Source organism: Dromiciops gliroides, chromosome 1 (genome assembly GCF_019393635.1).
Source record: "Dromiciops gliroides isolate mDroGli1 chromosome 1, mDroGli1.pri, whole genome shotgun sequence".
NCBI classification, from domain to species: Eukaryota; Metazoa; Chordata; class Mammalia; order Microbiotheria; family Microbiotheriidae; genus Dromiciops; species Dromiciops gliroides.
The window spans coordinates 60,017,485-60,044,552 of record NC_057861.1 but is presented as its reverse complement, the minus strand read 5'-3'; the positions used below and the strand labels follow the sequence as shown (position 1 = coordinate 60,044,552).

The 27,068-nt window shown below is 39.3% G+C and overlaps 1 protein-coding gene across 1 annotated transcript in view; it reads right to left on the bottom strand.

Annotated features, from left to right (window-relative positions):
- The window catches only part of LOC122736621 (cytochrome P450 4F2-like), a 40,489-nt gene extending 25,566 nt beyond the window's left edge, over positions 1 to 14,923 (bottom strand). The window contains exons 1-3 of the mRNA XM_043978962.1: positions 14,815 to 14,923; positions 10,026 to 10,261; positions 3,015 to 3,231 (exon numbers count right to left, since the gene is read on the bottom strand). Of these exons, the coding sequence (XP_043834897.1) occupies positions 3,015 to 3,230 (216 nt within the window). The 5' untranslated portion in view covers position 3,231; positions 10,026 to 10,261; positions 14,815 to 14,923. The remainder of the gene's footprint in view (positions 1 to 3,014; positions 3,232 to 10,025; positions 10,262 to 14,814) is intronic.
- Positions 14,924 to 27,068: the final 12,145 nt, after the last annotated feature.

Sequence of the window (27,068 nt, the reverse complement as noted above, 5' to 3'; positions counted from 1 at the left end):
TCCTTCTTCTTCCCACTAGCCAGCGTCACTTCCTGATGCCAAAGAAAAGACTCCTGGTCTTGCCCTCAAAGACCTTCACTTCATGGCAGAACTTTCCTACAGTCAGTCTCCAGTAGGTAGCGTCATTCTAATCGTTACAGGTTTATGTGCATTAAAGAAGGGCCAGCAGTGATCATTAAAAGCCAGCAAGTCTTACAAGGAACATGTCATGCCAAATTTACTTCATTTTCTCTATGGAAAAGGTTACAAGGTGAGTAGATTAGGGAATGCCATACTAAGGATTTATCTGGATTTCTTTCTTTGTTTTTTTAAAAAATATTTTTATTTATTTTGTTAAATATTTTCTAATCATATATAAAAATTTTGAACAATTATTTAAAAAAAATTTAAATTCCAAATTCTCCCTTCCATCTCTTACTCCTTGGGAAGGCAAGCAGTTTTATATCGACTGTACATATGAAGTCATACAAAGCATATTTTCATATTGGTCTTGTTGCAAAAGAAAACACAAACAAAACAAAACAATAAAAATGAAGTTTAAAAAAGTATGTTTCAACCTGCATTCAGAGTTTATCAGTTCTCTCTCTGGAGATGGACAGCATTTTTCATCATGGCTCCTTTGGAATTGTCTTGGATCATTGTCTTGATTAGAGTAGCTAATTCTTTCATAGTTGATCATCCTTACACTATTGCTGTTACTGTATACAATATTCTCCTGGCTCTGCTCACTTCACTTTTCATGAGTTCATATAACTCTTCCAAGGTTTTTCTGAAATCATCCTTATGATTTCTTGTGAGTCGTCCTCATGAATTTTTATAACACAATAGCATTCCATCACAACCATATATAATAACTTGTTCAGCCATTGCGCTATTGATGGATATCCCCTCAATTTCCAATTTTTTGCCATCACAAAAAAAGCTGCTATAAATATTTGGTACAAACAGGTCCTTTTCCCTTTTCTTTCATCTCTTTGGGATATTGATTTGGTAGTGGCAATGCTGGGTCAAAAGGTACGCACAGTTTTATAGCTCTTTGGCCATAGCTCCAAATTGTTTTCCAGAGTGGTTGGACTAGTTCACAGTGCATTAGAGCCCCGATTTTTCTACATCTCCTCTAGCATTTATAATTTTTCCATCATGTTAGCCAATCTTATATATGTGAGGCAGTAATTCAGAGTTGTTTAATGTGCATTTCTCTAACCAATAGTGACTTAGAGATTTTTTTCATGTGATTATTGATAACTTTGATTTCTTCTGAAAACTGCCTGTTCCTATCCTTTGACCATTTCTCAATTGGGCAATAACTCTTATTTTTTTTTGTAAATTTGGTCCTGTTGCCCATATATTTGAAAAATGAGACCTTTAGTTGAGAAGCTTGCTTTAAATCCCTCCCCCACCTCAGTTTCCTATTTTACTTCTAATTTTAGCTGCATTAGTTTTGTTTGTGCAAACCCTTTTTAATTTCACATAATTAAAATGATCAATGTTACTTCATATAATCCTCTCTAACTCTTATTTGTCATAAACTCTTCCCTTGCCCATAGATCTGACATGTACATTTTCTATGCTCCCCTAATTTACTTATTTTTAAAATAGTATTTTATTTTTCCCAATTACATGTAAAGATAATTTTCAACATTTTGTAAGATTTTGAGTTCCAAATAATGTTGGTAATGGACATCTTTGCTTTACCCTTGATCTAATAAGGAAGGCTTCAAGTTTATCCCTGTTACAGATAATGCTTACTCTTGATTTTAGATAGATACCACTTAAAATTATTATTTTAAGAAAGACTCCATCAATTCCCATGATTTCTCATGTTTTTAATAGCAATGGATGCTGTGTTTTGTCAAAATCTTTTTCTGCATTTATTGATATAATCATATGATTTTTATTGGTTTTGTTATTGATGTGGTCAATTATGCTGATAGTTTTCCTAATATTGAACCAGCTCTGCATTCCTAGTATAAATCCCACCTGGTTATAGTGTATGATCTTTGTAATGTAGTGTTGTAATCTATGATATATCTGGATTTTAATGAGGCATTAGTCAAGGACTCTCATGATGTCCTGTGAGACAGTATGCTCTAGTGAAAAAATAATGTATTTGGAGTCAGCACATCTGGTTTTGCTTCCTCCATGATCTTGGGGAAGTCATTTGACCTCTCTAAGTCTCAGCTTCCATATGTATATGTATATATATATGTATCTATAATATTATATCTATAATACACACACATATATATAAAATGAGAAATTTAGAGTTGTGATTTCTAAAGTCCCCTTCAACACTAAATCCTCTGGTCTAGTGGTATACATATGGGTAGTATATTGACTTAGAAAACCATATATTAATATTATCCATATTCTATTGTATTCCTATCAATTTATTGAATAATTCCCAATTGCATTTAGCTATTGCATTTTAGGAATGTTAGCTGAATGTTTGACACCTCTATTCTGGATTATATTGACTAGGTTCCAGTATAGTTAAATGCATTTGGAACTTGTTTGTCTGAGAAAAATATGGGGATTTTATTAGACCCACAGTCACCAGGAATTAACATTGTATCATAGTGACCAAAATAGCTGATATGCTCTCAGGCAACATAAATAAATGCCTGCTATCCACAGCAAGGGAAGTGAGATCCCTGTTGTCTCCTGCCCCTGGAGGAGCAGATTGAGAGCTCTCTCCTTCCTTGTGTCTCCACATCACACTGAGAAATCAGTCACCTTCTTTGTGTCCCTCCTAAGCATTTTCTGGGCATTAATAATTCCAGAGAGACCCTTTCTCTATCTGGATCACTCAGACTTCTGGGAGCACAGGAAACCTAGGTTACCCTTTCCTCATGAAGGTCTTTTTAGTTCCTCATCCTTTTTGTGTCCTGCTCTAATTTCTCAACTGCTCAGATTCCTTACTCACTCCCCCCACCCAATACTTTGTCCATTTAGCATCCTAGCTCATCTACCCACTGAGCTCCCCAGCTCTTGGTCCAAGTGGTCCCACTCACCATCCCCAGGTGGCCCATGTACCAGTTCTGAATGGGTGGCTGGGGGAAGCATCTAAAATACTGGCAGGTGGTATAGTATCTGTGGACAGAGGACAGGACTTGGGCCAGGATCCATGTGCTAAGTGCCAAGAAGAACAGGAACAGGCCTGAGGAAACTCCATTGCTCAGCCCTTCCAGGCCCAGCTGGTGAGACAGCCACTTAAATCCAGGCAACATCCTGCAGGGAGAGACCAAAATGAGGACTTAGTGGGGAGAAACTGGAGCGGAAGTCAACTGTGCTGGAACAAGCCAGAATGATTCTTGAGCCAATTGTTATATTTTCAGAGTAAGCCTTTACATCTTGGAAACTATCAAACTAGACAAATCAGGATTTGATTTATTATTTTGTTTGTTGTCTAGATTCAAGAAATGAATGTTAATGATGCAGATTAAACTTGAAAGTATGTCACGTGTACCCCTTCCTGCCCTCAAAAGCCAGTTGTAAAACATCTACTACCGCATCCCTCCATATAACTGACATGAGGTGAAAGACATGAAGGAAGCCAAAGGGGAAGACATATGGGGAGGGCTGTGGGGGAAGAGGCACAAGAGGAAGAGATAAAAGATGGAATATAGAAGGGAGATTTCTAGGATGGGGGTAGCAAAAGGGGGAGCAGGTTTTGAAAAGGGAGGGAGGGATATCAGGGCTGAGAAAGTCATGAGGAAGAGGCAGGGAGGGATATTAGGGCTGGCAAAGTCATGAGGAAGAGGCAGAGAGTAAGGGGACAGTTGTAGAGAAACAGGGACACTAAGTTCCTAGGCTGTGTATGCTGAGACCAGTTCTTACCCTCTCTGGATCTCATTGTCCTTCAGGACACTGCAATAAAGCAGGTGCCCTGCCCCTCTGCTCCTAAAGAGTGTGACATTTAAAATTTAATGTGTGGTTGCCTTAAATTAGAAGCTTCAGCACCAGTCTTTGGGGATTAAGAATTTATTAAAACATACTAGGTATTAGAAAAAAAAAAAGAACATGTGGAGTTAAGAGAGGGCCTATCTAGTCTAGAGTTCCAGCCTGGTCTGGCTCTTCCTCAAGTCCTCCACCACAAGCCTGATTCAACCTTGAACTCTTTTCAAACTGATTGTGGAAGCTTTTTATAGGTCTGGAGCAGAGGCGGTCCTTACACACTGCTTCAAGCTGATTGGTAGGCATCATCCAAATCCATTGGTTCACTGGACTTGAAGGTGGTCTCGAGTTGGTTCAAAGTCCTTAACTTCTGAGGACAATACCTCCTTAAGGGCTAGCCAGGTGGGGTTACAATCTAATCACCCTTAAGTAGGTACTTAGTCATTCTCACCCAATTCAAACAATACTAAATCAATCAGGTGGGACTCCTGGGCATTTGCCAAATTCCATTATTTTATCACAAGAGGAAATTGGAGAAAGGTTTGGGGTGGGGGCTTCCTTGGGTCCCTATTAAATGCATACTCAGAAGAAAGAGTCCCTAGTCTGAGGTCACTTCTATCACGATGTATATATGAGATATATAAAATGTACATTGGAAGTAATTTCAGAAAGAGGACATTAGCAGTGAGCTAGCCCAGGAAAGCAGTGGCTAGGCAGTGCAGTAGATGGAGCACCAGGCCTGGAATCAAAAAGAACTGAGTTCAAATACAACATCAGAGACTTATTAGCTGCATGATCTGGAGCAAGTCACTTAACCCCTATTTGCTTTAGTTCCATACAGTAAAATGTATAACTATAAAATGGAGATACACTGGAGAAGGAAATGGCAAACTGCTGCAGTATCTTGGTGAAGAAAACCCCATGAGTAAAGTCCATGGGGTCACATAGAGTTGGTCACCACTGAACAATAAGGCCGAGAAAGGCCTTATGAAAAAGGTGGGAATTGTGTGATGGCATAGTCTCATCTAGGCTCTGGAAGGCTTCATTCCTCATTCTAAGGTCTAAATAAGCAAAGAGAAAAAAAAGAGGTGAGGGAGTGGAGATGTGCATAGGGAGTGGTCTGGATTACCAGGGATATACCTATGTTTAAACTGCCCTTTCACAGAGGCTGCCTAGGATCCTGAGATGGCTAGGGATTGAGTGCAGCTTTTCCAATCCCTGGGGATCCTATTTGCTAAAACCACTGATATCAAGCTTCTTGCTTCCTTCTTCTGCTTCCCACTAGTCTGGAGCTCCACTCTGACCCTTTCCCAGGGTCATTTTTGCTATGCAGAGCCCAGTACTTATTGAAGTCAGGTGGGCTGGATGCATCACTCTTTTCTACCTGCAGAAAACCCTTGCTATTGTCCAGGGATCCTAGTTGGCTGCAGCTGGGACAGGAAAAAATTAACTAGCCTCTTCCCGCCCCACAACTTCTTTGGCCATTTTGTTTCCCATGGCTCAATTTGTGCTGCCTGACCCTGGGGTCAGCATAGGCAGGGAAAGTGAAAAAGTTAACATTTTATACTTCAAGATAATAGACTTTCCATCACTAGTCCTTAGGCTCCACTACTGGCCTTTCATTGAAAAGTAAGGGGTAGGGGGCAGCTAGGTGGTGCAGTGGATAAAGCACCAGCCCTGGATTCAGAAGGACCTGAGTTCAAATCCAGCCTCAAACACTTGACACTTACTAGCTGTGTGACCTTGGGCAAGTCACTTAACCCTTATTGCCCTGAAAAACGAAAAGTAAAGGTTAAAAGGAGCAGGCTTTGGTTGGAAAGATGCCCATTTAGGTAAGGGGATGAGGCTGAAAAGCTTGTTTAGTATTCTAAGGTAAGGGGAAAGTTTAAAAAAAAACCTTGCAAAGTTTGCATTTATAGAGCAATGTTTAGTTGCTCATCTAAAAACCATCTAGTTATGTTTTAGTTTTAGTTCATGTGATGAATAAAATGTCCTTTATGATCGACTAGTCAACAAATGTTTACAATTAATTTTCAAACATTTCCTGCATGCACATCCAAATTAAATATGCTAGGTGTGCTGGTGGTGAAGGGTGATGACATTTGGGAGCAGTGGGGAGGACCAGAGATCCTAAAGGAGGACCAGAGAAGCTGATCCACTTTCCACTTGCCAATAGTCACACAACAATTTAGGACAGGATTCATATTTAAGTTCTCAGGCAGCTGTTAAACATGCCCACTCTCTCCTCTGTCACTGCCCCCAGTTTGGTTTCAGTCCATATCACTTCACATCTGTATTATCACAAAAGCTTCTGGTGGGTCTGCCTGCCTCAAGTCTCTCCCTACTGCATTCTATCTTCCATTCAGCTACTAAAGTGATTTTCCTAAAGTGCAGGTCTGACCATGTCATTCCCCTACTCAACAAACTCCAGTGGCTCTCTGTTGCTTCCAGGATCAAATACAAAATACTCCGTTTGACATTCAAAGTTCTTCATAACCTACCTTCCCCCTCTCTTTCAATTCTTCTTAACACCTTACATACACTTCAATCCAGGGACACTGACCTTGCTATTCTGCAAACAAGACCATCCATCTCTTGGTTCTGGACATTTTCTCTGATTGTCCCCCATGCCTGGAATGCTCTCACTCCTCCTCTTTGCTTCCTGGATCCCCTGACTTCCTTTAAGTCCCAACTAAAATCCCATCTTCTATAGGAAGCTTTTTCTAACCTCTCTTGATTGCCTTTTGTCTTCTAATTATTTCCTACTTATCCTGTTTATAGTTTGCTTGTAGTTATCCATTTGTTGTGTCATCCATTAGGTTGTGAGCTTCTTGAGGGCAGGGACTGCCTTTGCCTCTTTTTGTATCCCTAGTGTTTAGCACAGTGCCTGAATAATAGTATTTATTAGCAGGTGCCTAAAAAATACTGAGTGACTGACATTTGGATCATCACTTGCTCTTCACACAGAAGCCAGGGTCCAAATCTCCTCATCCCCATGACTTGTTACTCATCACCATCCTTTTGTATTGTCACTCCTAGTATCTGAGATAGACAAGGGGAGCATTGAGACCTGAGGATAAGTACTAGGTACCAAGGTAATATGGGGTACCAAGGGGAGAAACTGGCCAGTTGGTCAAGGACTCAAACTTCTGGGACTTTGGGTAACAAGGGAAACACAGAATTTTGGAGTTGCAAGGGACCTCAAAAGCCATTCAGAGCTTCCACACAAAACCTCACTTTGAATTTTCTCCCTGACAGACCTGATAAATTGTTATCCAACATTGATTCAAAGATCTTGAGTTAGGGCAGTCTACTATCCTGCTAAGTCAGCCCATTCCACTTAGGGATAACTTAAATTGTCTTTCCTGACATCAAGCCTAAATCTATCTCTTTGCACCTGTCATCCATCGTTCCTAGTTCTGCTCTCAAGGGGAGAAGAAGAAGAAAAAGGAGAAGGAGGAGGGGAAGGGGAAAAGAGAGGGAGAAGAAGAAGAAGAAGAAGGAGGAGGAGGAGAAGGAGGAGAAGGAGGAGAAGGGGGAGAAGGAGGAGAAGGAGAAGGAGAAGGAGGAGAAGGATATATGGAGCAAACTGCCTCAGTTTACCCAAATAACTCGAGGAGACCACCAAGTCAAGCAGAGACAGATTTATTACATTCCCATAGGAATGGGCAAGCTCAATGCCCGAGCCGCGCCAGCTAATACACGCCTTGACCTTATATAGGAATGTTGGTCAGAGGGGAAGTCCCCACACACACTAGGTTGAGCTCACAATCTAACATCCAATCCTGTCTCACCCAGGGTACGTGTTCAGCTCGTGATCAATGTATGGAGACATGCATACGTGTTCCAGGAACAAGGGGGAAAAGGGGAGGGGGAACAAGGTCAAACCAAAGGAAGAGGAAACAGGGGAGTGACAGTCAGATGTTTCAGATCTCACAGTTCCCACTGACTCCCCTCTCCAGGCCCCTGTCTCTAAAGATATTCAACCTGAATAACAGGAAGAGTCACTCAGGTGCTTCAGCATTGTTAAGGATGACAGGGTTAAAATTTATCTTCAGCTATGTTGGGAAGTCAAAGAAATAGAATAAAGAATAAAAGAATAACACATTGTTGGGACCCTAGGGTCAAGGGGATTCTGCTCTGAGAAAAAGAGACATGTCACTTAACATCTGGTCTCAACTCAATTGCTGCATCCTGTGCTGAGCCCTGTCCTTTCTTCTTGAGTCCCGAGTATTGAATTGGTGGGCTAACTCCCTGACCCACTGACTGGGGTTCTGACACATGATGGATTGCAGACAAAACTAATATGTAGCTGACAAGTGGGGAGACTGAGCAGAAGTAAAAATACTGTTAATTGGCAATAAAACTTAAAGGAGACAGTGAGAATTTGACAAGCAATAAACTTCTAAACGAACTATACTAGGGCAGGGCTGGGTACCTTCCAGACCCCATCCTCAGAGTTTAATCTGATTCAACTCCATAATTATATCATACAAAGAGAAGGAGAAGGAGAAGGAGAAGGAGAAGGAGAAGGAGAAGGAGAAGGAGAAGGAGAAGATGAAGAAGAAGGGAGGAAGGAGGAAGAAGAAGGAGGAGGAGGGGAAGAAGAAAAAGAAGGAGGAGGAGAAGAATACTTTTTATACGTGATAGATACTCCTAAGTTTTTTCTTCTCAGGGCTATACATCCAAAGGTCTTTCAATAAGCCCTCATATGAGATGAGCTGAAGGTTCTTCAATCTGGTTGCCCTCTTTCAGACACTTGTGTTTATCACATCCTTCCTAAACTGTGGCTCCTAGAATGTAATATAATATCCAAGATGGGGACTGACAAAGGCTAACTATATTTACTTACACCTATTATTACTTTTCTATCCTTGGACCCTATGCTGGTCCTCATGAAGCCTAAGACTGGCTTAGCTTTTCTGCCTACCACATCACATTGTTGGCATATTGATAGATGAACTGCTATGTAGGCAGGAGTTGATGGGGCACCTTGGGAGATTATATGAGTGTTAATATATCAGAAATCTCTAGATAGCTAAAGGTTATTTCCTGTATTAAAGAGATGTCACCTCTCCCTCTTTTTTCTCAGCCACCTGTAGCTCAGGCCTTGGCTTTCCTGCCCACATTGGGCTCCAAAGAGAGTCCAAGGATGGGGCTGGGGGAGGGAGAAGGGAAAGGTTCTAGAAGTTGGGACTTCAGGGTATAGTGGGTTTGAGAGGCTAAGGGATCAGATCTGGGCATAAGGAAATTGGAGGCTTAGGGACAGTTTTTACTTTGGAAAAAGGGATTCTGTCTTTATCTAAGGTGACACAAGGTGACAGTCTCCTTCTCTAATAAGACATTGGATAATCATTATCAGGTTCTGTTGATAAATGTTGAACAACCAGCTCTCTGACTCATTTAAAGCTTAATCTGCATTATTAACATTTTCTCTATTACTTTCTTAAGTCTAGACAATCAATTTAAATTTAACAATCACTCCTCAGTAGGACGTGGTTTCAGCATGCCCTTGATGGGCATTATCAACCAGGAGGTGCATGCCATATGCTCAGAACAGCCAAAAACCTGAGAAGAAACAAAACCCCTGGTAGGTGGGAGTGGCTCCAACTCTTTACTGGTCTTGAGCCAACTCTTAAGATTACAGTTCTTATCATCTGTGTTGTTTTTATTTGCTTATCTCTCCCATTAGTATGTAAATTCCTTAAGGGTGGGAACTATTTTTGCTTTTTTTTTCATATTCCCAGAATTTAGCACAATGCCTGACATATAGTAAATACTTAATACATGCTTTTTGATCCATGCTTGGTCTTCTTGCCTAATTGGTCCTCCAGTTTCTCCTTTTGCTTATCCCTCTTCCATATAGTTGCTAGGTTAATATTGCTCATACAGGTCTAACCATGTCAGCTATCTACTAAAAAACAAAAACAAACAAACAAAAAAAACTCCTGTGACTTCCTTTTGGCTCTAGGAAAAAATGTGACCCTTTTAGTCTGGAACTCAAAGTCCTTTACAATCTGGCATCATACTTTAACCGCCTTGTTTCAAATAATTTTGCTTGAAGAATTTTGTATTCCAGCAAAGTTAAAATACTAATGATTTCTTGAACTTGATGCTAGATATCTTACCTCTTTGCATTTACACAAGTTGTCCTGCATTCCTGGCATGGCTTGCCTATTCACCTCTCCATCTTAGAATCCATTTCTTCCTTCCACATTCAGATCAGGTGTCACCTCCTCCATGAAACCTTTCCTGTTTCCTTTGGTTTTAGGTATTTTTTCTCCTCAGAATTTCCTAGAGTACTTTTCTTGAGATCTTCCTCAGCAACTTAACTCCCTACCTTGGATTACACCTTATTCCATCCCTAGTAGAAAGTAAGTTCCTTGAGGCTTGATATAAGCAATGATATCTCGAGAATTAGATCAAGGTCCAACCATTCTGGAGAGCAATTTGGAATTATGCCTAAAGGGCTATAAAGCTGTGCAGACCTTTTGACCTAGCAATACCACTCTTGGGTCTTTTCCCCAAAGAGATCAAAAAAAAAAAAAAAGGGAAAAGGATCCACATGTACAAAAATATTTATAGCTGCTCTTTTTGTGGTGGCAAGGAATTGGAAATTGAGGGGATGTTGATCAATTGGGGAATGGCCGAACAAGTTGTGGTATATGAATGTAATGGAATTCTATTGTGCTATAAGAAACGATGAACAGGTGGAGTTCAGAGAAACCTGGAAGGACTTGCATGAACTGATGATGAGTGAGATGAGCAGAACCAGAAGAACATTATACACAGTATCATCAACATTATGTGTTGATCAACTGTGATAGACTAGATTCTTCTCACCAATCCAATGGAACAAGAATGTTCCAAAGGATTCATGATGGAAAAGGCTCTCCAAATCCAGAAAAAAAAAAAAGGAACTGTGGAATATGGATGCTGATTGGACCAAACTATTTCTTTTGCTTTTGATGCTGGTTTTCTGATTTGAGGTTTTTCCTTTGTGCTCTGATCCTTCTTGTATAACATGACTAATGCAGAAATATGTTTAATGTTATTATGTATATATAACCTATATCAGATTGCCTGCTGTCTAGGGGAGGGGGGAGGGAGGGGAGGGAGGGAGAAAAATTTGAAATTGGAAATCTTATATAAACAAATGTTGAAAACTATTTCTACATGTAACTGGAAAATAATAAAATACTTTTATTTAAAAAAAAAAGAATTAGATCAAGGTATGGAATGGGCTGCCTCAGGAGTTGGTGAGTTCCCCCTCATTGGAAAAAAAATAAAATCTAATATGATTTCATTAGTGGAAATGACATTAAAGAAGAGGCATTACCATCTACTTTTCCCTTTGACCTAAAGACCATGAAATCTCTTCATCTGACTTGCAGCTGTAAGACTGCATGTGTGTTGTCTTCCCCATTCGAAGGTGAGTTCCTTGAGAGGGCCTATTTTACTTTTCTATTTGTACATCAAATGATTAGCACATAGTAAGTACTTAAGTATCGCTTCATTCATTTATTCATTCATTCAAGTCAAGACTGGATGACTATTGAGGATTTTGTAGAAAAAATGTTTGGTCAAGTGCAAGGTGGACTACATGGCCTTTTAGATCTCTTCAAACTCTGAGATTTTGTAATTCTGTGAAGATATTTGTGAGAGATGTTACAATTGCATCTTGAAGATACACCCTATAGCAAGTTAGACTTAGACCTTTGTAATTATTGCTTTCTCCCCATATCTCACAGCCTGTTGTTCTTTAAAGAAAATTTTAAATTCAGATGATGGCATACTTTTGTTTTTATTTACTTTATAATTTTTTTCTTTGCTCCCATATTTGTATTTCAAAATTCCTAGTCTGCTTTAGTTTTTTTCTCCATAAAAATGTTTGAAAGTTCACTCTTTCATTGAAGATCCATTTATTTTTCTTGTTGGATCATACTCGAGTTTCTGTCTAAGTTTTTCTTGGTTGTAGATCTTTTTCTTTTGCCTTTTGGAATATCTCATTCCATCTTCCTTTTAAAAATCTGTTTTATTTTTAATTTATGGAAAAAACAGGTATTTCCATAGCATAGTATAATAGAAGAGGCTTGCACATAAAACTGCAAATCTATTATGTACAATTCACTATTCCTTTTAAATATAGTTATAATAAGAATATAATAGTTATAGTAAGTAACTATTAAATATAGTTTATAGAAATATACATATATAATATGAATTTGTATGTATAAATTATAAGTACATAAATAATACATTTTGGTATAGTTTATATATAGTAAATATAGTCAAAGTTATCATGTCACTTTTTTCTTCCCCCCATGGCTACCAAATATGTTTACATATGTAAATATATTTATATATGTAAATGTTTACATATGTAAAAGCATTTTATACATACTTCTATTTATCAGTTCTTTCTTTGGATGCAGATAACACCTTCCTTCATTTGTCCTTTGTAGTTAATTTGGGCATTTATAATAGTCATCTTATTTATTTATTTAATTTTATTTACAATAGTCATTATTTACAAGGCCTATTCTAATCACACTTTGAAATCAATAGCCTTGTCCAACTTCCCTTTATACCTTAAAGCTTAAAGTTCAAACCAGGACACCTTGCCTTCTTCCACCAATACACCTTGTGGTTATGAGGAGGGCTCTGCCCTGAATTTTGGTGTCACTTTATGCTTTTCTCCCTTCCCCTATCATACTCTATTGCTAGAAGAAAACTTTGAGCCTTCTTTGCCTCAGAACCAGATTTCTATCCTTCTACTATTACACTGTGTAGAAAAAAATGTTCTATATTTTAATTCTATAACAGAAACTTCTCCAGTTGAAAGCAAAGTTATTTATAATGGTTTGGAGAACTTTTTCATGCACCCAAATTAATTTGCAATTGTAGGAAGTTATCCTCATGTGAACCTTATATATAAATTTCTTGGTTGTTGCCTGTATTCTACCACCTTGGTTTCACTCCCCCTTCCCCAAAGAGATTACTCCCCCCATACCCCAACCCCCCCGAGAGAGAGAGAGAGAGAGGTGGAAACTTCTAACTGTTGACCAATTTGCTTGATTTTGATTCCTTGAAAAATTCTTGAACATATTTTGAGGGAAGATTGATGAATTTTCAGAAAGGAAAGCAGCAATCATACATACACACGCGCATATACCAATTACCTGTAAAGACAATTTTTAACATTCATTTTAAAAATAAAATTTTGAGTTCCAAGTTTTCTCCCTTCCTTCCTCACCTCTAAGATGGTAAGCAATTTGATATAGGTTATATATGTACAATCATGTAAAATATATTTCTATATTAGTCATGTTGTAAAAGAAGAAACAGACCAAAAGGAAAAAAAAACTACAAAAAAGAAAATTTAAAATAGTATGTTTCAATCTGTTTTCAGACTCCATCAGTTCTTTCTCTGGATGTGAATAGCATTTTTCATCATGAGTCCTTTGGAATTGTGTTGGATCATTGTATTATTGAATATAGCTAAGTCATTTACAGTTGATCATCCTATAATATTACTGTTACTGTGTTCAATTCTCTGGTTTTGCTCACTTCACTTTGTAAAAGTTGATTTAAGTCTTTCCAGGTTTTTTTAAAAGTTAGCCTGCTCATCATTTCTTATAGCATAATACTATTTCATCATAATCATGTACCACAACTTGTTAGCCATTCCCCAATTGATGGGCATCACTTCAATTTCCAATTCTCTACCACGAAAAGAGCTGAAAAGCAGCAAATCTTAAAGCCAGCATGGCTTCATTAAGAATAGATCATACCAGACTAACCTTCTTTTCTTTTCTTTTTTTAAATCATGAAAGTATTTTATTATTTTCTAATTACATGTGGAGATAGTTTTCAACATTTTTTTTTTTTTTTTTTTAGTGAGGCAATTGGGGTTAAGTGACTTGCCCAGGGTCACACAGCTAGTAAGTGTTAAGTGTCTGAGGCCAGATTTGAACCCAGGTACTCCTGACTCCAGGGCCAGTGCTCTATCCACTGCGCCACCTAGCCGCCCCAACATTTGTTTTTATAAGATTTCTAGTTCCAAATTTTTCTCCCTCCCTTCCTTCCCTCCCCCCAAGACAGCAAGCAATCTGATGTAGATTATATATGTACAATCACATTAAACATATTTCTGCATTACAGACTGACCTTATTTTCATTTTTTACAGAATAACTAGAATGACAAGTCAGAAGAATGCTGCAAATATGGTATTACTGTATTTTAGCAAAGCATTTGATAAAATATCTCATGCTTTTTTGCATGTAAGATGGAGAGGTTAGGATGATTTGGAACTGGGAGAATGATTGGATCTAAAGAGGAATTGTTAAGAGTTTAATGGAAACTTAGAAGGATGGTTCTAGAAAGTACCCAGAGATCTGTCCTTTGTACTTTTCTGATCCAAGTTATTTCTATGAATGAATGGAACAGAGGAATAAGTGTCATGCCTCTCTATTTTTATGAAGCAGCCTGGGGAAGAGCAGTGATCCAAGACTGAATTTGTGGAGTAGAACCTTTGCCAGAGAGGCCCTTGCATTCAAGACCATAAATGATTTCAGAGATTGACATATCTCTTTGGGACTAATGGTTGCTGATTCAAGTATTTCCTTTTCCTTTTTAAAAAATAAAACTCTCCTTTGATTAAAATTAAAAAAGAATAACGATCTTCAATAATAAAGTTTTGTGGCCTGGTAAATACTTTACATAGACAATGAATGGTAAATGTTACCCTAGAGATCTGCACATAGATTGGGAGCGATGGGACAAAGGTACAAAAGAAGCTGTAGAATAAAGCATTAGGATTGGGGGTGTGTGTCCGTAAATGATTAGTTATAAAGAAGTATAATAGAAAAAGAGGGAATATGCCTACCCCTGGTAAGATTTGGAGACTGACTAACCTCAGTTTCTTTCTCTTTCCTTGCAGAACCCCTCCTTGAGTCTCCAAGTCTCCTTCCTTGGACTAATCCTGTATCATTACCAGAGCTGTGGCCCAAGATTCAAGCATAACTGCTTGTTTTTTCTGATTGCAGTTTTGTTTTCTGGCAGCCAATCCCTAGGGCCACAGCCTCGCCTGTCTCCATCGATCCCTCTCTTGGATGGACTCTGTACCCAGCTTACAGTTAAGCCTGCTTACAGTGACAATTCCTTGTGCTCAGATTATTCCCAACCTCCAATGTCCCTGTAACTGTATCCCCTGGTTTCTCACCACTTCCCACTTCTCTAGTGCCTCCTGAGTTTCCCCCCAACTTTTATTCTCTTCTATCCCACAGTTCCTATCAGCTTCTTCTTTTCTATCCCCATGCCCAATCCCTTTCTCATCTTGCTGCCTACAGCTTGGAGAGACTCCCTGTCCAGCCCCAATCTTTGATTTCAGCCTTTTCTTTTCAGGCAATACCTGGTGTCTCTGAGTCTCTGTCTCAGTCTCTGAGGAAGATAGCTCTGGGAGGTCAAGGTCACACTTCTGCTATCCTGGGATTCCACTTGTTCCTCACTGCCATCTAAAGTCAGAGAGAAAGGTCTGCTGTTTTTTTATAGTCTCATCTCAGACTCCACCTTTATAGGAAAGAGACTGAGGGAGGGTCATAGGGAAAGAATGGAGCTGGGTGGAGGCTGGGAGGAGGTGGCTGTAGACAGGATATAAAAGATACCAAGTTTATTTGATGAGACCAAGGGTTAGGCATTATTAGGTGAAAGGGTAAGAGAGAAAAGAGTCCAAGCTTCTAAATTAATTCTCTCCACTAACTTCTAGGCCTCCCTCCCAGATCTTCTCTTCTCTCCCACTCAGTCCTGTTCCAGCTGAGCAGGAGGAGAAGAAAACCCTCAGACAGTGTCCCCTAACTCACTTATGTCAGCCTCAGTCTGTCTCCTTTGCTGTCTCACACTCACCAGAAGCTGTTTTCTTCAGCTCTCAACTAAGCATTGATCTTTTTAAAATTAAAATTTGTTTTTCCTTAATAGTATTTTATTTTTTCCAGTTACATGTAAGGATAGTTTTCAACATTTTTTTTTTTTGGTGAGGCAATTGGGGTTAAGTGACTTGCCCAGGGTCACACAGCTAGTAAGTGTCAAGTGTCTGAGGCCAGATTTGAACTCAGGTCCTCCTGAATCCAGGGACAGTGCTCTATCCACTGTACCGCCTAGCTGCCCCCTCAACATTTGTTTTTATAAGATTTTTAGTTCCAAATTTTTCTCCCTCTCTCCCTTCCCTCCCCCTCTCTCCAAAACAGAAAGCAATCTGATATAGGTTATATATGCACAATCCCATTAAACATGTTCCCGCATTAGTCATGTTGTGAAAGAATATTCAGAACAAAAGAGAAAAACCTCAAGGAAGGGAAAAAACAAAAGAAAAAGTAAAAATAGTATGATTCAATCTGCATTCAGATTCCACAGTTCTTTTTCTGGATGTGGAGAGCATTTTCCATCATGGGTCCTTTGGAAATGTCTTGGATCATTGAATTGCTGAGAAAAGCAAAATCTATCACAGCCGATCATCACAGAACTGTGTACAATGTTCTCCTGGTTCTGCTAACTTCACTCGGCATCAGTCCATTTAAGTCTTTCCAGATTTTTCTGAAATCTGTCTGTTCATCATTTCTTATATAGTATTCCATTACATTCATATACCACAACTTATTCAGCCATTCCCCAATTGATGGGCATCCCTTCAATTTCTAGTTCTTTGCCACCACAAAGAGAGCTTAAGCATTGATTTTTCTTGCTCTCCATTATTTATTGACTCTGGAAATGACCTGGAAATCTGGTAACCATATCCATAAGAGGTACTGTGGTTCTAGATCTTTTATTTACTTCCACTATCCATTGGGAGAGATGTTCCTTCTGTGGTGGAGAGGCTACAATCCTTTCTGTCTGCTTTTCAGCCTTTTCTTAAAAACTTCTTCAGGACTTATATGAACTGATATAAACTGCAGTAAGCAGAACCAGGAGAACATTGTACACAGTAACAGCAATATTGTACAATGAAGAATTATGAATGACTTGGCTATAGGCAGCAATACATTGATCAAAGACAATCCCATAGGACACGTGATGAAAAATGCTATATGCCATCAAGAGAAAACTGATGGTATCTGACTACAGACTGAAGCATGTGATTTTTCATTTTTTCTTTTCTTTTCTTTTCTTTTCTTTTCTTTTCTTTTCTTTTCTTTTCTTTTCTTTTCTTTTCTTTTCTTTTCTTTTTAGTCTTCTTACACAAAATGCCTGGTATGAAAATGCTTTCTATGATTGCACATGTATAACCTATATCAGATTGCTTGACATCTCAGGGAGGGAAGGAAGGAAAGGGAGAGAGGGATAGAATTCCAAATCAAAACAAAAAACAACAAATGTTAAAATTTGTTTTTATGTGTAATTGAGGGAAAAGAAAATAGTATTTTAAAAATCTTCTTTGGTGCCTCATTTTGGGTGAATGAATGAATTAATGAAGCATTTATGTGCTTACTATATATGTCAGGCAAAATTTTGGAGATAAAAATATAAAAGATCAAAGTCCTTTTTCTCCCAGAGTTTACGTTTTAAGAAAGGAAGACAATTCATGGAGGGGAGTGGTGGCCAAGGGCATTTTTGGTCAGGGTAGTGACAATCGATGCATCAGTCAGCCAAATGAGGCTCCCTTTCTGGGAGAAATAGCAATGTTGACTTGATTGCCATCCTCAGAGCAAGAGGAGGAAAGCAAGGGGGGAGAAGAAAGGACATGCACATTGGTGACAGAGCAAATGGTAAGATAGTACAAATGGACAATGGAATGGCTGGATAGTATATGAAGCATGGTCTAGGAGACAGAAATAATGGACTAAGCACATCTGTAATCACATGATCATTAAACAAGATTGCTCAGTCCCAGGATGCCAGTTCCAAAGTTGAATGTATGTATGTCCCCAGCAACTGGGATATGAATTCTAGGGGTCTAGTGTAGAAGGTGCTGGTCAAGGTGGGAAGAAGTGGGGCAACAGTAGCAGAGCATATGGTTACCTTCAGAACCATGCACCATTCAATTCTTCATCTGAATTCAAATCTAGCCTCAGACATTTACTAGCTGGGTGACCCAGGGCAAGTTGTTTAACCTCTGTTTGCCTCAGCTACATGAATTGTAATATGGGGATGATAATAGCATCCACCTCATAGGATCAAATGAGATAATATTTGTAAGGTCCTTAGTACCATGCCTGACACATAGTTGGTATTTAATAAAATTGTTGTTCCCTTCCCTTCATCCCCCAAATCTACTGGGATGTGCTGATGAGTAAGTTTCTTCTCTGTAGGGAGGGCAAAAGCACTGTTAGCCAATAGGTATGGAGCTCTCTTTAGTCAGGATATACCAGAAAGTACAAAGGCCTAGGCTGAAGTAATCTTGCCTTTGGATTCCTCTTAGAGATCTTGTTAATTGATTCTTCTCTTTTATTATCTGCTAAACTCTGAACTTTGTTTCTGAACTGAAGTAAACTTTCTTTTACTTTCTCCCATGAGGCTATCAGTTCACCTCTTACCTATTATTGATTTTATTAGGGATTTGAAAAGACATAAAGTAGAAGGGGAAATGATACTTCTTATGCTCAGAATTCTAGAGTAGAATTAGTACCACTCATGGAAATAATAAGAACCATACAGCCATATACATATACATACATATATATGTGTGTATGTATACACACACACACACACATATATCATTAGAATGACTTCTGAGTGACATGACCAATAAGAGGAGGCATTTTCTCTGATCCTTATTACCTCTCAAAGCTCTCTAAAAGAGAACTGATGTGCTAAAGATAAAATAATTTCACTTGTTGCTATTGTCTAGGACATTAAGAACCAAAAGATGATTAAAAATTCCATGAACGAGTGCTGATCACATGCTCATTCCATACCTCCTCCCACATTGCACGTCAGCTTCTGACAGAAGGTTGCACTAGTTGATCCTATCCATGGGCTTGCAACAAAACACATCATGCCCTAATACCTTTTCTCTTCTAGTTACATGGAGATCCAAACTCCAAATTGCAGAAAATTTGCTAAAACCTTTATAGAAAGTGCCTTAGAAACATTCTGCACTGCAACAGAGCTCTGCAGGAGAGTGGACAAACAGAGGGAACAGAGTAGGGACTTGTAATAGAGCTTAATTCTAAATCCTCACCCTCAGTTCTTCCCAGTGCTTTGGAAATCCAAATTCCAAATGGTAGAAATTTGCCCAGCCTGCCATATCAACAGCCTAGCAATGCTCTGTATTACTGGGTCAGAGAACTAGATCAGGGTAGAATACTATGTGTGTTTGGATTTCATTATAAACCTGAGGGAAAGAGCACAACATTCAAGTGGGGCCAGTTCTTTCTCTCCAAAAGTCACTTGTGGAAAAGACCTAAGCTAATGAACTGTGAATTGCTCAGCATGAGAAGAGCCTAGGAGTTTTGAGATATAGCTCCCAGGACACTATTAGAAGGAAGGGAGTCAAAAAGGGAGCAATAGAGGTAAATAAAGAAACAGAAAAGTGAAATTACCTAAGGCCTCAGGAGGAAGAAAAATCAAAGACCTTCAGAACATGCACAGATAAACAAATAGGGAAGATATTAACAGCAGAAGAAAACATAGCCTCCAGATCTAGTAATTGAGTTCAGGCAAATACTGCACAACAAAGGAAAAGGAGAGGACATTGTGGAATTTGAGGAAAGTTTGGAATCACAACATGAAGTTCCTGAGTGGTTTAAAAGGGAACTGAGACTTGTGGGAGAAGAGTTCATAGCCTGGACAGCAGAAATAATTGATAGAATAGAAAAACCTGAATCCATGGTGGATTCACCAAAGAAACAAAAAAGAAGACAACCAATTGGGAATGTGAATACATAGAAGTAAAAGACAATTTGGAAAAAGAAAAGCAAAAAAACAATAACATTAAAAGAAAACATGCTCTTCATACAAGGCAAACATATTGTGCCAAGCAGTGTGCCAGGCGATTAGAGTCTGTAGGCACTGGGTGTGCCAAGCAGTGTGCCAAGGTATGTCAAGCAGTGTGCCAGGTGGGGGTGGTTCCCAAGAATTCAAAGGGTTCATTAGAGACTGTGTTGAAGGAACTAAGTAAGATGGAGAATGCCACCTCTGGTGATACAGAAAAAGAAGAAAGTACATCCCCAAATTCCCAAAGACAGCCCTTTGGGAGACAAATTAGAAAGCTGGGATAAACTTGAGAGGTATAGAGGAAAATGAAAAAAAGAGAATGATAAAATATTGTTGCCTAATAGGGGCTGGGGTTCCCCTCGAGGGAGGTTCAGTCCTTTGGCCTAAATTTGGGTCTAATGAAAATCAGGTATGTCAAACCTTAAATGTATATGTGGGGCAGCTATGTGGCACAGTGGATTCAGGAGCCCTGGATTCAGGAGGACCTGAGTTCAAATCTGACCTCAGACACTTGACATTAGCTGTGTGACTCTGGGCAAGTCACTTGACCCCAAGTGACCCACAAAAAATGTATATGTGAATAGTAAAACTCCCCAAAATCAAGAAGGGGAATATGACTGTCTGACACTAGCCTGTTTTCCCTAGGGAATAAAGAAACTAAGTACATGGAGGATAGCTCAAAGTGGGATCCATTAGAGTACTTGCTCCCTCCCCACTATGCTCCCTCCAGTTGTGGGAGCATCTGGAATACAAGAGGGAGAAGGGGCCTTGAGTTCTACAGCAATGGAAAATTGGGAAAGGTGCCTATGTATGGAGGTATGGACCCTGAAAGTCAGCTAGCACAAGGAATGCTTAAATTAAACTCTGTAACCAAGTCCTGGCCAGAGAGTAATAGAAATTATAAAAAGTCGAGGGGTGGAGTGACAAGCCACTGGAGGAATTATTGAGAGTAGCACAAAAGGTGTTTGTAAGGAGGGAAGATCCCCAGACTGGGAGAAAGCAGCAGCTCAGGTGGACTGTCTGGGGAGGAAAAAAAAGACCAATAGCCTTCCTGTCAAAATTATTAGATCCAGTATCAAGGGGGTGTCCTGAATGCATCCAGGCAGTAGCTGCAACCACCCTATTAGTAAAAGAGAGCAGGAAACTGACACTTGGAAGAGCCCTAGTGGTGGGCACTCCTCATCAAGTTAGAAGAACCCTCAAGTAGAAGGCAGGGAGATGGCTTATGGATTCTAGAATTTTGAAATATGAGGCAATTTTATTAGAAAAGGATGACTTGGTACTCACTGTGGAAAACTGTCTGAACCCCTCATCTTTTCTATGGCATGGTGTTAGTGATAACAATGATCCATTAGAACATGATTGTCTGAACCTTATAGATTATCAAACAAAAGTTCTGGGGGACTTACAAGAATATCCATCTACTCAAGGGAAACACTTGTTCATAGATAGGTCCTCCAGGGTGGTGGAGGGAAGGAGACATAATGGTTATGTTATAATTGATGGGAACCATGCTATGGTCATAGAGAGTGGAAGGCTGCCAAATGACTGGTCAGCACAAACTTGTGAACTATATTATTTGAATCAAGCATTAAAATGCTTGGCCAATGACTTAGGAACTATATATACTGATTCAAAGTATGTCTTTGGAATAGTACATGTGTTTGGAAAACTCAGGGAGGTGGGGGCTCAATGCACAGATAGAGGGAGATGGGTACTTCCTGTTGGGAGGGAAATGGTTAACAGAGCCATCATGAGAGAACTCATGGGCACTTGGCATCAGGGGAACCATTTGGGAGCACAGACTATGTGTGATATATTAAGATGGTATGGATCCATTGGGATCTATACTATTGCAAAGCAGATTAGTGAGGGCTGTATAGTTTGCTGAAAAATAAATAACAAAGTAAAAAGTCAATGAAATACCTGGGGTCAGGCCCCGGGACCGAGACCATTCCAGAGCATGCAGGAAGATTTTAAAGAAATGCCACCAATAAGTAAATTGAAATATCTCTTAGTCTTGGTGGATCACCTGACAGGATGGGTCGAGGCTTTCCCCACAGGAAAGGCTACTTCCCAAGTAGTAACTAAACTGACATTAGAACTGTGATGTTTAAAATCTAAATTGTGGTTGCCTTAAATCAGAAGCTTCAGTACCAGTCTTTGGGCATTAAACATTTATTAGAACATACAGATATTTACAAAGAGTTCAGAAGGTTATGAAAAAGAAGTCCTACCTAGCCTAGAGTTCCAGCTTGGTTGGGTTCTTCCTGAAGTCCTCCCCCACAAGCCTGCTTTAATCAGGAACTCCTCAACAAGCCTGTCTTAATCAGGAACTCCTCTACCAGCTTGTCTTAATCAGGAATTCCTTCACCAGCCTGTCTTAATCAGGAATTCCTTAGCAAGCTGTTTGTGGAAGCTTTTTTATAGATCTGGAACAGAGGCAGTTCTTACACACTGCTTCAAGGTGATTGGTTGGTGTCATCCAAATCCATTGTCTTTGAAGGTATTCTCAAGTTGAGTTCACAGTCTAGTTTCTGAGAACAATACCTTCTTAAGGGATAGCCAGGTGTGATTACAATCCAATTAACTTGAAGTAGGCTTAATCAGCAGTCAATTACTCTCACTTGGTTCAATCAGTCTTGATTAATCTCCAGGTGGGTCTTTGAGTATCTGCTAAATCCCATTATTTCATCACATTCCCCACTTTGTTTCTTCTAAGGAACAGGTGTTCCTTGATGAAACAGTAAAAAATAATTAAGTCTTTGGAAGTCTTTTCTCAGTTCTCTTGTCTTCTTGGAGTGGTAAGATGTCCTCAGGAGGAAGCTGGATTCTGGTCTGGAAAGCTGGATTCTTCTTCTTTAACTGTTTGAATTGCTGGATTTTTTACTAAACCTTAGCATAGCATTGTCACTGATCAAATTTAATACATTCCATTACATTCCCTCCTTTATATAATAGAGGGTTGAGGTAGTTATGAAATCTATAATACTTCTTACCACCATGTGTCTGGATCAAAGCCAAATTTAGTAATGTATTCATGATACCTGAAAATGTTATGGAAAGGTTATCATACCACATCTCATGGTTTCGAGACATCCACCTGTGGCCTAGCACAGAACAGATCATTCCTAGGTATGGACTGGTGGAGAATATAGACTCAGATAATGGGGCGCACTTTACTGCTCAAACTGCAATCAATAACGAGGGCTTTAGAAATAAGATGGGATTTTCATACTCCTTGTCAAGCTCCCTCCTCAGGGAAGGTAGAAAAAGTGAACCAGACATCAAAAAAGCAAATATCTAAATTAATGCTTGAAACCAAACTTCTCTGGACTAAATGTCTCCCATTAGCCCTAATTAGGATAAGAACCACCCCTAAGAAAGAAGTAAAAATATCCCCATATGAGATGTTATTTGGGTATCCTTACTTGGGAAGGGAAACAAAGTTCCCAAGAATAGAAATGAAAGACATGTTTCTCAGAGAACACATTTCTGGCCTCTCTGCCCCTGTTTCTTTACTCCGAGAAAAGGGACTTCTAGCCCAGACTCCTCCTCTCAAGTTTCCAGCTCACCAATTTAAGCCTGGAGACTGGGTATTGATAAGAGCCTGGAAGAGAAACAAGTTGGAACCTGATTGGGATTACTCTCAAGTAAAAGGGGCACCTTTTCCAGAAGAAAAGCCAAAGCCAAAGCATGAGCAGTGAATAAGGAATCTGATGGAGTGAGGGTGAAGTTTATAAAGACTTTAATGTACAATAAACCAAGGCTGGTACAAAAAGGGGGAAGGGAGGTAACATTTTGGGGTAGTGGTAGCTGCTCTGGCAAACAAGTACTGGAGGAGCAAAAAGGATGGGTATTATGGGGGCTGGGGGGGGGGGGAAGAAGGAGCAATGAGGACTCATCTCTGGCCTGCTAGAAGGCACATTGCACTCCTTTTTATACTAACTATTGGGACCAGAATGGTGAATGGGTACTGTTATGCCCTTGAATCCATTCCAGTGCACCACATGCAACAAAAAGGAATGTGTCAGTTCAAACAGTAGAATCTGATACTTGTAAAGTCGCCCTGTGTAACCATGATCTTGGGGTACAGCAGAGGATTAGAGATCATGAGAGACACATGTGCCCAGAACCAATTTATAACTCTAAGGGAAGTATCCAGGGAGATGAGTATCAAAAAGAACAACGTGACCCAAATAGACTGACCTTTGTAATATATGGATTTGGTATATGGGCATCTGAAGGAAGAACTGATCTTGTAGGAAGAATAGGAATATTCCTTCAAAAATCCCATGGATCCTACATCCCCCTATCCTTTTAAGACTCCAGAAATAACCTCTTCAAGTCCAGAGGGGAAATTAGGAAACCCTGAAACTCCTGAGTTACAGGCCATTGAAGTTAAGGATGTGAGACAGACAGTGGAGACAGAGACTGGGTTTGGAGATTCAAATGCTCGGATGGAATGGGTCAGTGCTTTGGGAAGACCAGCTGCCCATACTCTAAGTCCAGATTTTAGCCTGGAGTGGTTCCTGTGTCTCCTTCAATTATACCAGAATGGGTTGGCAAAGGATGAGAGTTGCAGGGATTTGGAGCTACTCTTCCCTGTAATAAAAAGGACAGCAGAAAAGATCATACACACCTTTGTTGGAGTCACAGGAAACCATCCTGCCTGTCTTTCCATATGGGTGAGAGAAGGTTTTCTGGTCTTGGGTAATATGAGTTGTGTCCAAACATGGGAAGTAACCGAGAACAACTCCGTAGATTTTTCATCCCTGATCCTTCCCCACCAGACCTATTGTGGTGGAAGATCAACCTTGCCCCCTAACTGGGCTGGGACTTGTGGGTTGGTGTGGCTGGCCACCCCCTTTACCATGGCATCTGAGCATTTCTCTGAATCTGAGTCTAAATCAAGAAAGAAACACAGCCCAGAGAGGCAAAAAGGGTCATCTGATGCTCCAATCTGCCTAGACAGCATAGGAGTCTCATGGGGTGTGCCAGAATCTCTCCTACAGTGGGTAACCATAACTAAAAATGTAGATTGGAACCAGTAGAGGTTCATCAGTTACATTAGGGATGTGGTACAAAGTATTTCTGAACAACTGGCTGCAACTAGCAAAATGGCTTGGAAAAACAGAATAGCCCTTGATATGATGTTAGCAGAAAAAGGGGGAGTGTGTGTCATGCTGGATGGCCAATGCTGCACCTTTATCCCACATAATACTGCCCCTGATGATTCAATAACTAGAGCCTTGAAAGGCTTAAGGATACTGTTAAGGGGTAAAATTCTAGCTAAACTGTCTAAACTATTTAATGAGTGGTCGCCAATAAATTATAAGCTTTAGCAAGAGTTAGACTTTTAAGCATTTATTAAGGAGAATAAGAATTTGGTAAAGAGAGAGAGAAAGGCCTAGATTCCTATCTATTAAAGGGAGAGCACATTTCTAGCTCCCTTCTCCGCCAGAGTCCAGAGGAAAGAGAGCCAGAGTCAGCGCCAGTCTCTTCCTTCCTCCTCCCACTAGCCCGCGTCACTTCCTGACTCCTGGTCTTGCCCTCAAAGACCTTCCCTTCATGGGCAGAACTCTTCTACAGTAAGTATCCAGCAGGTGGCGTTATTCCAATCGTTACAGTCCCCCCTGTTGTTCCTCAAGAAACAAAATGTTTCCTTGACGGAACAGTAAAAAGAATATAATAACTATTGCTAACTAATAATATGTGAACAACAATATAGAAAAGGAAGAGAGGAAAGTTTTGTCCAGAGGGGCGATTTTTTTTTTGTCCTCATGAACCGACGCTTTGACATTAGTCTTGCAAAGGGAGGGCTTCTGCAGAGAATACATGTTACAGATGGTGTATATTATAACAGAAAGAGAAAAAAACAACAAAAACAACAAATCAAAACTGTTCATTTAAAGTCTCTGAAAGTCTTTTCTCAGATGTCCTCTAGGTGTAGTCGTGGAATGGAAGTCTTTTCAGGGGTTGATGTGTGGATGCTGGTAATCAGCCAGGAAAATTTCCTACAAAATTGAGCTTAACACAACTTTAAAATAGCTTTGTCAATAATCAAATCAAACAATGAAAGTTCTCAAAAACATGTCTAAGGGAATTCAGAATCTTAGTTGTTACACATGAAACATATAATAAAACAAAAATTGAACCATTCTTTAAAATTATAATATTACTATAGTCCCCCCCTTATGGAGGGTAATTGAGAAGACAATTGCTGCGATATTAATTATTAAAAATAATTTTTTATCTTTGTTTCATCACTTTTTGCATCATCTGCCTAATTATCCTCATGCCATTATGAGAAATTTTAAAATCTAATATAATTAGTAACAGATGTCAAGGCCAAATTCAACACTGTTATTTATCATGACACCTGAGATAATTATGGGGGTTACCATAAAAGAACAGAGAAATGATGGGATATGAGCATTCCCACACTTGAGCAATATGTACTGCCCATACAGTATGCCAGGCTTAAAATAGATGGATGGAATATATGTCCATGCCACCGAACATATTGGAGGAAACTGAGTCAGACTTAATCAGATGCATGGGATTGAGATGTCCATGGCATCAGGCATATAGGAGGGAGCATAGAAGCCAGGTGTAGAAGTGAGATGGGTGGGATGAATACTTCCAGCCATCTGTACAATATTGTGGGGAAAAATAAAATAAAATATTAAACCAAGAGAATCCAACCTCAACATTAGTCAAAAGCCGTTCCCTCGGCCATACCTTGACTTCATGCATGTCTCCCCTCATGTGACAGTTCAGTGTCTGCTCTTGCATGTATTCCTCTTGTGATTGGATGGCATCTTGGCCAACTGGCATCTGATAACTCAGAATAAAGGCAATTAGTGTCTTAAATGATAAGTTCCCATAATCCAAGTCTCATATGGATTTAAAAATTGAGGATAATAAATGATTGCAAAAAATGTGAATACATCTTGACTCAGAATATAATATATAATTATGCAACAATTTCAAATAATACCTTTTTTTTACTTAGTATACAATTACTTTTGTGAAAAATCTGAACATATTTAAATATAAGTTAAAGCACAACAGAATCTCAAAGAAAACTTTTTTTTTGAAAAAAAGAAAACTTTTACAAATGTTCCCCTCTTTTTTTTTTTTTTTGGAATATGCTTATCAAAAATAATACTTCTAGAATCAATTTATACTTGCCATGGCAACCAATTTGCCAGGGAAATGCTTTAAAGAGTTTGAT